Genomic DNA, 14,007 nt, shown 5'->3' on the forward strand with positions numbered 1-14,007 from the left:
TGGTAAGCTAGCTACCTACCACACAGCCACTCCTGCCCTAGTATAATACAAATTCAGAGGGAAAAGCAGTGTGTAAATGCAGTGAAATTTAAAAAAAAAACGAAACAATCGGGTAAATACCAAAGGAAGAAATACCAAATAAAAAAATGTATAAATGTAAATGATAAAATTAATTTATCAAAGAAGTTGGCGTGGACGTAATATATGGGTACCAATGTAGAACTAATTTCGAAAGAGAGATAGGTTGACTAGTCTGGTAGAAATTTAGGTGATTACCACAATAAATGAATAAATAAATAAATAAATAAAAGGCAAAAATGGTCAGTAGGATGAGGACCCCATAAAGGGTTTAAAAAGATCAGATACAGAAAGGATTGTATGTGTTGTTGAATTTTCACAGTCTGCTGGTTTTGAAGGACACCAGCGTATCTTCAAGGTCATTGATATTTTATCAATTTAATGTTGATAATGATAATAGTTATAGTAACAAGTATGAGAACAATAATGAAAAGAGGGATAAGTACATTAGGAATAATAACAATATATGATAATAGTGATAATAATAGCATTTATCCGAAAAGTGGTAATGGGGTCAATAATAACGCCTTAACTAGATTTATAAATAACAATTCAAAGACTGTGAATGATAAGAAAACAATTATTAATAATAATAATAATAATAATAATAATAATAATAATAATAATAATAATAATAATAGTAATAATAATAGATGCAGTACCAGGCAGTGGCTCTCATGGTTTCTGATCTTAATTGATTGGAAGTGTTATCATGTACATTGTTTTGTCTTGGTATAAAAAGATGGGCTACAGCAAATATTCTGCTTAATACCACAGATTTGCTTGTCAGCTGTTTGACCTTAACCAGTTGAGCATGTCCCTTGATGGCTGACGATATGTGCATCTCTGATCACGAGCAGAAGTAGTGGGGGAGCATCATAGCCATGTGTTGAGAGGAATTTTTTGGGGTTTGAATAATCCACCGTTGGAAACATGGGTGTTTTGCTCAACATCCTTAAACAAACCTTATTATGGGAACTTTTGAGCGGGATGGGCTACTCGAACTGAAGAAAATTCTAACTGGGCCCCACCTGCGTGGTCATGCGCAGTTTATCTTGATATGAGATCACCATGTCGCGCACATATGGTTGTGATGCATGTGCCTGGTGTACCCTTATCAGACGGGTAGTCATGATGGGTATAATGGGCTTCGTATATTTTACTCCAGTGTCACTTTGATGGCATGCACTGCTCTCTCACTCAATAATAATAATAATAATAATAATAATGATAATAATAATAATAGAAATAAGAGTAAATTTAAAACCTATATTCTTACATAAGAGATCCATAATATGGTGTAATCTACCATGCAGATTAAATTTAGCAACTAATATAGGTGCGGGATTAAAAAAAAAAAACTTGGATAAACATTTCTCACCATATAGCCCATAGCCTATTCCACGTCACCTTATGTTGCTCATCACCTGGCTAGATTTAACAATAGAAAAATATACAGTCACTTCCCTTCTAAAACCCTAAATTTAAATAATTGCGTCAACCCACCTGGATCTAATATTCGCAGTATATACATCTTAAACTAGTTCAAAAATAGTAGCCCTATCCTATCAAATCAAGTTAATAATCTTTGTAATGGTAGAAATAAATTCCAGTGTCCAGTGGACCGCTATTGTCTTAGCGATAATGTAGTATATAAATGCTCCGTACATGCATAAGGAAATGAATGCGTTTATATTGGAACTATCTAAAATAAATTTAGATGTAGATATTATAAGCATATTTTCAGCTTTAGGGATAGAAACAAAGCTAGTTTCCTCTGAATGGTTACCAATGCGGGGTCCATCATAAGCAAGGCACAACATATAAAGGTAATAATGCTGCTTCTAATTTGTGCATATCGGAAGCCTTTGAAATAATTATCAATCAAAAAAGTGATGTAACAATAAATTGCCCGCATTTGTGCCGAATTTCATTCCTACACAATACCAAAACTTAAGGTAGTAGCTTAATGTTACTTGAATAACTTTACTATAAATGGAAACATTTATAGTAAAGTTATTCAAGTAACATTAAGCTACTACCTTAAGTTTATCCCACCTCTTGAATACATCCCACCTCTTAAATATAGCCCACCTCTTAAATATATCCCACCATTGATACTATAACCTCCATTTTCACTTTTTCTAGATTTCCAATCCTTTCTACCTTTATTTACCCTAACTAGTTTATTTAATCCCTAGCTGAACTATTTCGATCAGTATTATGCTTAGGAAATATTGTTAGGTTTTGGGTTTTGATTTGTTGGATACCTTTATTTCACAATATATCAACTAACTAACTATAAATATTTAAATACATTTAATATAAACTAACTGTTTTACTTTGTCGATTTTGTTCTATCATACCTTCTCCGTATACCTCCACAGTTATTTACCCTTAGCTTATAATCTAATGCTTGAATACTACCATTAGTTTATATTAAATGTGGTTTAATTCCAGATTTTATCTCCTTCACGTTTTTTTACCTCATTTTATCTTATCTGATTTACCTTGCCTTATGGATTAAATTATTTTTTATTTGTTTATTTATCCGTATACTTTTATCTCCTTGTTTCCATTTACAATTTATGTAATCGCAATTATAGTGAAAATATATTAGCTCATATAAGCGTCAGTGCAGTTGTTCGACTATATTTTCTGATTATTTGGCCTTATGTTTATTTTTACCGATTATTTCGAGTTTTAAATAAATTTACTGTATTCATATATTTTTCTGTATTCATATATTTTACTGTATTTATATATTTTACCTCAGAATATGTATTGTTCTATAGCCATTGATCCCGTAAAGTAAATTACATATAGCAACACGTTGAGTACATCTATTGCCTGTGGATATGGTATCTCTGTAGTAAAATTGATGTTTTCAACCACCATATATCGTTTTGAAGATTATTTTATTGGTTCTCATATCCGTACCCTTCTGTATATGGGTATACACACGCATATATATTTATTTATATATGTTTGTGTATGTATGTTTCATACATACACAAACATATGTGTATTCATATTATGAAACAGCTGTAAATGTATGGAATAAATATATCTCTCACATCACTTCCATTATCTGTTCCATTTATGTAAATTCCTTCCACCATTGTACACCTGGGTTTTCAGAGCGACACTAAGGTTTACCCGAACCTCTTATCATCGTCATTCATGTCAGCCATGCAATTGGCGGAGAACTTAATGTGAAACCTGTTTGTTTTTTTAATCACTACTACTACTACTACTACTACTACTACTACTACTACTACTACTACTACTACTACTATTATTATTATACACAAAAATATGCATTTTCATGCATGCATACATACTTGCGCACAGGAACATGCATACGTATATACATATTCTGGAGTGTACACGAAAAACATGTTTCATTCCGCCAGAAGTGTATAACGTTTTGGTTTCAATAATTGAATAAATTCAACTAAATACATTGACCACGAACAGGTAATCAATAATTGAAAATAAAATATATTACACATTGGAAATATGATAAAGAACATGACCCAGCATAAGAAACAATTAAACTAGGAAAATTATGCATTAATACAATTTTCTTTCGGTTGTAGCCCCGCTGTGTCGAAGAACATGGATAGGATACAAGTTTAACGCAAGTATCAATTAAGCAAGCAGATGAAGTGAGGTACAAATTATGATGTATCATGTACTGAAATACGACGGAACGTCGACCGCGTATTTGAAGATTCAAGGTAAACCCTACCTTTTAGTCTCAGATATCATTAAGCGTTGGTTCATTATATAATTAAAGAAAAACCTATTCAGAAAAACTGCAATAATTTGAAAGCGATTTCAGAACTAGATTTTCTATTGCGTGGATGTTTGGATAAAAAGGGCAGTGATGAAGGTGTTACTTGCAGTCTTAGATATATGAATAAATTGAGTTGTTTGCGTTCCATTTTGAAGTCAAATAGTTCATTCGTATAATCATTCAATATTGTACTAATCGACCACTGATTTCTTCCTTTTTCTAGGTTTCTATTAATTTCTTTTTTAATGATTTACTTTAAATTAATCTTGTTTTATTGAAAGTTAATCTAATCCAATTCTTATTGTAATCACATACTTATTAGTTTATTTTTAGCTGTAATTACTTTACTTATGTGTACAATTTGTAGGTTTATTATTCGTATCAAATTATTGATGTATTCTAAATAAAATTCCATTTGCTAATTAAGGCACGACAAGTATAAATGTTTAATTTTGTGCCCAGGTGTACTGTAGCGAATACTTTATCAGGTGTCTTTTAGCAAATATTTTCCAGTTCATATTTGTGTGCTTTTCTTTCATTTGAATTACATTTCATACCATGCTTTGTTCTGTAGAGTCGGTTTCAACAGAAGTATAGCGAGTCTGACAGGATCTTTCATGGAGTAGCCTGCTTCTGTTGCCATTAGCAGTAATGCTGAATTTTCCTGAATGCTGTACGCTGTCTAAATATTCAAGCGTCATCATATCCCTTTGAGTTCTTCTTCTCCAACATACTTTGCAGAGCTGCAGAAATTCTCTCTTGAATTTTTCCTGTCGAAGAAAATTTGGAATAATAAATCAAACAGATAAGAAATTTACACACAAGAGAACACAAAGATACGTAACCTCTCCCTTTTTGTCTACCATTCCTTCTCTGAAACACCAACACTTATATAAGGTGTTCGGACTGAATTTGACAGTTTGCATAAAAGGAAAAGAAAAGACAATCATCCATCCAAAAATAAAAATATAGATATCTTAAAAATATTTTTAAATATCAACTAGATTTTGGCTGGGAGATAACAGTTTACTCAAAGTAACTGTCCTCAACTTCCAGTACGGTTTCAACACGGCTTGGGAAACTGACATATGCGTTCCTTACTGTGTTTCTGGGAAGATCTTCAAAAACTTGGCTTTGGTGCTGCAGGCAGAGCGGTTGGTGTCTTTCTTAACAACGTGTCACACAGTAATCCATGGGATTACAATCAGGAAATTAGAAGGCCAGAAATTGGGGCTGGTGAAATCGTAGAAATTTCCCGACAACCCTTTCCGACACTTTCCAGAGGTATGACAAGGAGCCGAGTCCTGCTGCCACTCATATGGCCTTCTAGTAGTAAACCCCTCCAGCGAGGGTTTGGCCAGTCTCTAGCAGCTTCACATAATCGTCTGAAATGAGCCTAATACACTGTTTAAAGGTGTCGGGATTAATTCCGGCGAGCAGATGCAGTCAAAGCGCCTGCGGTGCCTTTTTCTGATGGTCAAGGCCTTGTAGTCCATGTCACGTCTTACTGCGTTTACAGTGTTCACATAGCATTGAGCAGCAATCATGATGTCGGCATTTTGACAATCGGCTCGAATCATCATGATACAGGTAACCGTTTCCCAATATTCAGTTGAGTTCTAGTTGTCCATGTTAGCTGACATTCTCTCAACTACAGCTTTAATCTTTATGCTATCCAGTGCCGGTGACTCTTCAAAAATATATCAAACTGTTCCAGAAAAAAGAAGACGTAAGAAATCGTCAAATGTAGCACGAACACCCAGTATATATATCATACATGTTATATGTAGTCAGTATTGACTTCCGCATATTGACAGATATCGATCTTTCAGTGTTTGGCAGCGTATGGTTAAGAACGTGAGTTAATTTCTCTGCAACACGTGGGGTTTCGCTATAGGTAGCATTATTTCGGTAGTAACTTTGTTTTAGTAATGTTCAATGTTTACTGTTTGTAAGTGTACATATATATCTATTTATTCTATAATTAAATGTAATTTGATTTGTTCCCAAATAACAAACTCGTTGACTGTTTATTTATAATGGATTATAATTTTGTAGTTAAGAAGTGTTGTTTGTTTTAATTATATATGTATGTACATGAATATCCCCAATTACAACAACATATGCATATATAATTTCTAATTTAATTTAATTCTATTTCCCTTTTTTTTATCTGGATTCTTTATTATTTTACTTTTAATAAGCCGTTTACTTGATTAATATATTTTGTAGTATCGGACTTGTTTCATAGATATTGATTTAAGCTTGTCCTTTTCTTTGTACATAGTTCAAGGGCTTTGTTTATAACATGTACTGTACTAACGATTGTCGTTAGCCTTGTTATCATGTTCGTAATGTGATGTTGATTAAGAAACAAAGCATCTAGTTTCCTATGTTTATTGTATTGTCTGAATGTCCTTTTTCAAACGAATTCTTTGTTATAAATACTATTTTAATATATAATCTATAAATTATCACTGTTTGTTTACTTTTATGTTGTAACTTGTTATTAGCTCGTGGATACCAAGGCAGCGTTTATATTTTTAACGCTGTGGACACCGCTAGATTGAATGGTAAAGCCCCGTTTGGGCAGTTGACAATGAGAAGATACATATGTTATGCTCGATTGCAAATATCTTAGCCTCGTTATTCTGGGTTGTCTTTCATTTTTGTAGAGTGGAAAGTGTTCGTGGATTCATAGTTTCCTGGGATTACTTTGGTATTGTTTGGTTTTCTTCATGGGTAACCTAATTAGACAATGCTTAGATATGGGTATCTAGTTTTGGGAGGTTCTGTGGCATATATATAAATGATATATTTTAAATAAAGATGTATTATAACCGTTATTAACGATATTTATAAGGTAGTAATAAGGTGACCAACAGGTTCAAGCTATTACAGGCACAGTATAAGGCAAATTTAGATACAGTTTGGTATATTACCACTTGTTAAAATCAGATCCAAGGCTCGAAAACCACCAGTTACTGGTGGTTTTCGAGCCTTGGATCTGATTTTAGCAAGTGGTATTATATACCCTACTGTATCTATATAAATGATATAGATATAAATTCAGAGAATCATGTGCTGTCACAGTAAGCTCCTCTTACGGAGTCGTCTATCAGCTCAGGTAGTAATCAATTACAAAGTAACAAGTACTAAAGAAGTTATCTTGCTGGATAGAGATCCTTCTACCTTATACTACACGTTCGCAGTTCGGAGAAAGAAAAGCCTTTTGGATTATCTTCACTGCGGCTGTAAAATCTACGTTATTCATGGGTGGTTGATTGGTGGCTAATTATAAATTTCAAAACTATCAGAAGAATAGGAATTAAGAATGAGAGAAAGGGACAGAGATGGTAAGAGTGAGAGGAATGAAAGGGAGATGAGAATATGAGAGGAAATGAAGAGATAGGATAGAGAATATATCCGCATAAAGTCTGCCGAAGAGTAGAAGACAGAAGAAGAGATTATTTACATTATTTACATTTGACGGATATTCGTCCTCATCTTGTTTGTTGTTAACACAACGTTTCGGCTGATATACCCTCCAGCCTTCGTCAGGTGTCTTGGGGAAATTTCGAACCTGGGTTCTGTGTAGAAACTACCTACTTCAGTATGGACACTGATATATATCGACAAGAAGATGGTTTAGCTATGGGTTCGCCATTATCACCGATAATAGCCAATATATACATGGAATACTTCGAGAATTTGGCTTTAGGATCAACACCACTAAAACCAACCCTATGGCTGCGATACGTTGATGACACCTTTATTCTCTGGCCCCACCAGCAAGATGTCCAAATGCTGTTAGATCATGTGAACTCAATAAATCCATCCATACAGTTCACCATGGAAAAGGAACAGAACAATCAACTGGCATTCCTGGACGTATTAATAACACGCACCGAGTATGGATTCAGGACATCCGTATATCGCAAGCCAACCTTCACTGGACGATACCTGAACTTCAATTCCCACCATCCATACAGTGTAAAGAGAGGAATTGCTCAGTGCCTAAAACACCGAGCAAAGAATATAAGTAGCGATCGTGATACCCACCACGAGGAAATGATCAAGCTCAGTAACAATCTATTAAGAAACAACTACCCCAAGAACATACTATCTACTCCAATTATGAAGAAAAGAGAGGATGAAACCAATAAACTGTCTACAGTCTGTCTACCCTATGTGAAAGGCCTCTCCGAAAAGATACAAAAGATATGCGGCCCATATGACATCAGGGCAGTATTCAAGAGCAATACAACACTTCGCAAATATCTCCTTCGGGTAAAACCACCAACAGAAGAGAATATGACCAAAAACTGCGTGTACTCCATCCCATGCAGCTGTGGTAGGTTATACAAAGGCGAAACATGTCGCCCCCTCAAAATAAGGGTAGAAGAACATCGCAAAGCTGTGACACGAGGATATATTGATAAATCGGGTATAGCTGATCATGTATGGAAAAATGGAAACCACCTCCCTCTGTGGGATGAAGTTAAAATAATAGACAGGGAACAACACTGGAAAATACGAAAACTAAAAGAAGCAGCACATATGATAGGACACAACAACCTCCTAAGCAGACCGAGTGCAGATATGAATAGCATATGGGAACCGGTATTGAGGAAGGATAGAAAAATAATAGATTTATAAGCCTTAAAAGTCACCCCATAATTGCCCACGGGCATATGGCGTAGTGGTTAAGAGCGCGGGCCACTAACCCCAAGGTTCCGAGTTCGATTCACTATTAATAATAGTAATAATAATAATAATAATAATATATTGATAATAATAATAGTAACATCGATAGGAATGGGAACCCAGGTTCGAAATTTCCCCAAGACACCTGACGAAGGCTGGAGGGTATATCAGCCGAAACGTTGTGTTAACAACAAACAAGATGAGGACGAATATCCGTCAAATGTAAATAATGTAAATAATGTAAATAATTCCTCATCTCTTAAATATAGAACTGTAGAAGAAGAGATTATGGAAAAAATGGGCAGCTAAATAAAATACGTGGTAGGAATTACGCAGAAGTATACAGGTAGGTTGGGAAAATTTCTACGAGACAGTACGATTCGGAATGAAGGACTTATAACAGAGTAAGATTCAGTTGAGGATGGGGATCTTGTTCAAAATGGGGACACCAGTATTTTCTTAACGAAACACTTTGAAACTTGGGACACTGGTAGAATGTGTCATATAAAACATCTTTTTCCCTTAGTCTTCTTAACAAAAACGTACATCGCAAGTTATTTCATGTTAAAGTTGTCGTATTTCTGTAATTTCAACCAATGACTGACGTCCATTCAGCCGTAAAAATTAAGTGCTGACTACGTAAACAAACGATTCTCAAACGATTCTGGCGGTGATAAAATTATTATTTCCTTGTCAAAAAATGGCTGAAGCATATTGGCAGTAGCTAATAAACCTTTCTATTATAGGCACAAGGTCTGGTTTTTGAGGGAAGGAGCAAGTCAATTAGGGTTAGGGTTAGGGTTAGGGAAAACGAACACACGTGTGTTGCCTCTCTGCAAAATGTCAGAAGTAATGGAGATTAAATACGCTTTACACCGCTTAGGAGTAACTGTAAACAGCTGACTACTTGTCTGTGATTGGTTGAAATTATCGAAATAAGACAATTTTTTTTACATGAAATACAAAAATTTTTTTGTGTTCTATAACACAAAATAGATAAGTATACGAAGTTTGGAAGTCTTTCGGTACCAAAAACACTACATAAAACATAAATGAAAACTGGTGCCCCCGTTTTGAACAAGATCCGAGGATGGGTGACATGCTGGGGACGTATTTTAAAGTTAAGTAAAAGAACAACTAAATGGTTGGAGCGATGCTGAAAGTGAACGTACTTTCGAGCAGCTGGTAAGAAAGCGACTGCTGGTTTATAGACAAACTGAAGGCAGTTAATCTTCGTTAGAAGTATACTCCAGGGCTGGTTCCAAAAGTTTATGTAAATATCGAGTGTTTAGGAGTAGAACATAACGAAGTAATCTGTAAATTAAAAATAAAAATGGATATCTGCTTATAATTCAATTGAAAGAATGAAAAAAACAAAATCTAATTTTTCTATTAAATGAAATGCTAAAAAGCTTTATAATTATGTACTAAAGAACCAGACAAAATAAAAAGGGTTAATAAAAACGATTCAGTACGTCATCGCAATACTGTCGTAAGATCGTATTTGAGGCATGTATTTCGTTGTCTCTGCCAAATCATCAATTTCAACTTAGGCACGGAAAATAGATTCTAAGCTCTCGAATAAGTTCGCTTTATAGTCGAGAGTTTTATTCAGTAAGATATTTCTATCGCATCCGTATTTTAAGCTGTTGGTACTGGAATTAAGCATGTCTCTAGATTTCCCTAATTTTCAATTAGTGGAACACACGAGATATAACTGCTAATAGTAATTATTTTATTAACTGGTTGTTGTAAAATTATTATCCACACTTTTAACACGATACACACAATTTGAACAGAACTAGATCCAATACTTACGTTTAGAAGACCATAAATAAATGGATTGTAACACGAGTTACTCATTGCCAGCCAGTTGAAACAAAACCAAATTATGTTGATATATTTATAGCTGTAAAGGAAAACATGAGAATTTTGCATCCATAGAAAAATACATATATATTTTATAAGTGATTTTTCTAGACTCTTATTGAAGCTGCTCATAAAATTCATAAAAGATAGAGAATATTCAAATTTTTTTAAACAATTCATTAGATAACGTTTCATATATAGTGTAACAGTCAGTTAATTCTATGACATAGAAATATGATAAATTTGTTTTATTGCATTTTATTGATTTTATATACATTTATGTTTATTTTCGAATAGTCTTACATAAAAATTCATTTCTGACAATTTCAAAACACCGGATCCTCTTTTCTGATAAACCAATTACAAATTAATATTATATTCAACACTTCCAATGATTTCTTTTCTTTCTCCGAATAATAGTGAGAGCAGCAAAATTAAATTGTTATTAAAGGCGTCTAGAAATTTAATCCATTCAATATCTTATCTACTTACATGAAAAGCGTCAGAGTAACATTAATCCTTCCAAAATTTCTCTACTATTTTTCTTTACCACTCTCTACCTCTATTTCTCAATCAGTTTGTGCCATCAGTTGCATGGAGAACATCTATGCATATAAACGTGTGTGCAGGCGAACCTGTGTATATGTGTGCGAGGGTGTGCCACATATCTGAACAAGATAGCCAGAAGTGACTAAGAAGACAGTTTTCTTTTTTAGATCAGAAATTCCAACCAAATTTTACCTTGCAACATGTTAAAATAATATAAATTTTTCTAAATTCAAATTACCTGAACACACACACACACACACACACACACACACACACACACACACACGTGAATGTATGTGTGTTTGTGAATGTATACGTGCATCTTTCCCTCCTTCTTTCCCATCTATCTCTCTGTATATATGCATGTATGTATGTATGCATGTATGTATGTATGTATGTATGTATGTATGTATGTATGTATGTATGTATGAATATATATATATATATATATATATATATATATATATATATATATTCAGATGAATACGGTACTTGAGTTGAGGCACCAGAATTTAATACGGTATTATCCATAGAATTTCAAAGTAAGGTGATTAAAATCAAAATATGCAATAAGGTCAGCAGCTAAAATGACCAAACCACAAATTTTCACTTAAACTCTTTGTGGTTTAGTCATTTTGACTGCTATATTTAGCATGCCGGTACTTCCTGTTAATACCCTTAATTATTAATTGATAAGTTTTTACCGTTATGGTTTTTTTTTTACATATGCTAAGCTACTGATATTATCATAAACAATAATATCCTCATAAATATATATATATATATATATATATATATATTTGAGGATATTGTTTATATTATCAGTGAGTGTGTGTATACACACACACACACATATATATATATGATATATTTAGTAACCAATTAATGTCATAATTATCAGTATGATAAGTGTAATAATGAGGAAAACTATGTGGTAATTGAAGGAAAGAAAGCCCATTTAATATGAAAGACTATTATAATTATAGAAAGTCGCTAAATGTTGCTTACTAACAATTGTAAACTTGCAGTATAGTAAAAGATAAATTCATATATCACGTTATATATAAGTTCTTTCGTTTCTGAAACCGTAGTTATATCTTCGAATACTAACGGTACAGAATACTAGGAAATATCGTTTGAACTAATTTCCAACTTACCATTAAACACATTCTGAAAAATAGCACTCGTTTTCTATTCTAATTGTCTTAATGTGAACTGTTTTGTTGGCACACCGTCGCTTACAACGTCGAGGGTTCCAGTTGATCCGATCAACGGAACAGCCTGCTCGTGAAATTAACGTGCAAGTGGCTGAGCACTCCACAGACACGTGTACCCTTAACGTAGTTCTCGGGGATATTTAGCGTGACACAGTGTGACAAGGCTGACCCTTTGAATTACAGGTACAACAGAAACAGGAAGAAAGAGTGAGAGAAAGTTGTGGTGAAAGAGTACAGCAGGGTTCGCCACCATCCCCTGCCGGAGCTTCGTAGAGCTTTAGGTGTTTTCACTCAATAAACACTCACAACGCCCGGTCTGGGAATCGAAACCACGATCCTATGACCGCGAGTCCACTGTCCTAACCACTGGGCCATTGCGCCTCCACAATGCGAACTGTTCGGAAGAGGCAAAGAGAAATCTATCCGTCCGTCCGCCCGTCCGTCCGTCCGTCCGTCCATCCATCCATCCATCTATCTATCTATCTATCTATCTATCTATCTATCTATCTATCTATCTATCTATCCATCTATCTATCTATCGACGTCTAAAAGTATTCCTAGGAACGTCTCGTCCTTTACTTTTAGTGGGGGATTGGAATGCTACCATGGACACGCATCTAGACTACATGGGCAGAGATAGGAATAGACGGGGATGTAAAGGCCTCAGAGACCTGCTCAGACGCTTTCAACTGGCTGACAGGTACCGACTCGACCACCCGAATGCGCTAACGTGGACATGGAACAACCGCATCGGGTCTTCGAGATCGTATCTAGATAGAATATTGTGTAGGAGAGTAGATAGAGATAGCGTAGGGTGTCCACAATTCCACATCGTCAGCTACATGGACCACAAACTTGTGACGTGTACACTAGACTTAGATAAGACACATAGGCAGGGTCCAGGCTACTGGAAACTAAACGCGTCTTTCCCGTCGAGACAGGTTTTTGAGAGACCGGATTAGCACGTTAGTAAATAGTGGTTCGGCCTCAAGAGAGCAATAAAATCAGAAGCGATTAGATATAGCAAAGCACTAGTCATAGATAGAAACAGAGTAGAGGGTGACCTAGTTAAGAAGCTAGAAGAAGCGATTAGAAGTGACATCGCATCCGACGTTTTGGAGGCGAGGTTGGCTCTCGACCAACACTTCATCGCCAGACACGAAGGGTGTTTTGTCAGGGCTAGGATGCGTGCTCTAAGGAACGAAGGTGCTGGAGCCGCGCGAGAGGCCCGGGTGGCGGAGGCACCAAAGGGCAACAAATCTCTGGTAGACGAACAAAGTAGATCAACAAGGGCGCGAATTACTCGAGCCAATTAAAATGTGTGAGGCCTTTCAGCAGCATTTTGCCCGACTGTTCGGGACAAGTGGCAAGCGAGAACGCAGGGTGGACTTCAGTGCCTACCTGCACAGCCTGCCACGACTGTCGACAAAAGAGGTAAGGTGCTGCGAAGGTGCCATCACGGTGGCGGAAGTGCGGGACGCGATGGCAGAATGCTCGAGGGATAAATCGCAGGGTTTGGATGGTCTACCCTACGAGCTTTACAGTTGTATGCCAGACTTGTTTGGGCACGTCTTGACAGCAGTGTACTGCAACTGGCAGCAAAACGGGAGCATCCCCGGTTTTGTGAACCGAGAAGCCGTAACGCTGTTGAAGAAAGATCCAAACAAGGGGTAGTAATAGATAACTTTAGGCCCATCACTCTGCTCAAAGCAGATTTGAAAATTTTGGTCAAGGTGTTAACCAAGATGTTGTCGCTTGTCATCAAGAAACTGGTCGACAAGGCGC

At 35.6% G+C, this 14,007-nt stretch overlaps 1 protein-coding gene across 2 annotated transcripts in view; it reads right to left on the reverse strand.

Annotated features, from left to right (window-relative positions):
• Positions 1–551: 551 nt before the first annotated feature.
• LOC106881736 (G protein-coupled receptor 83) overlaps positions 552–14,007 on the reverse strand; it is a 270,703-nt gene continuing 257,247 nt past the window's right edge. For both annotated transcript variants that reach the window (XM_052969406.2, XM_089356273.1), the window contains 2 exons: positions 10,406–10,496; positions 552–4,650 (listed from right to left, as the gene is read on the reverse strand). In XM_052969406.2, coding sequence (XP_052825366.1) covers positions 4,432–4,650; positions 10,406–10,496 — 310 coding nt within the window. In that variant the 3' untranslated portion in view covers positions 552–4,431. The remainder of the gene's footprint in view (positions 4,651–10,405; positions 10,497–14,007) is intronic.

The sequence above is a fragment of the Octopus bimaculoides genome, chromosome 1 (assembly GCF_046866305.1).
Source record: "Octopus bimaculoides isolate indiv1 chromosome 1, ASM4686630v1, whole genome shotgun sequence".
In the NCBI taxonomy this organism is placed as follows: domain Eukaryota; kingdom Metazoa; phylum Mollusca; class Cephalopoda; order Octopoda; family Octopodidae; genus Octopus; species Octopus bimaculoides.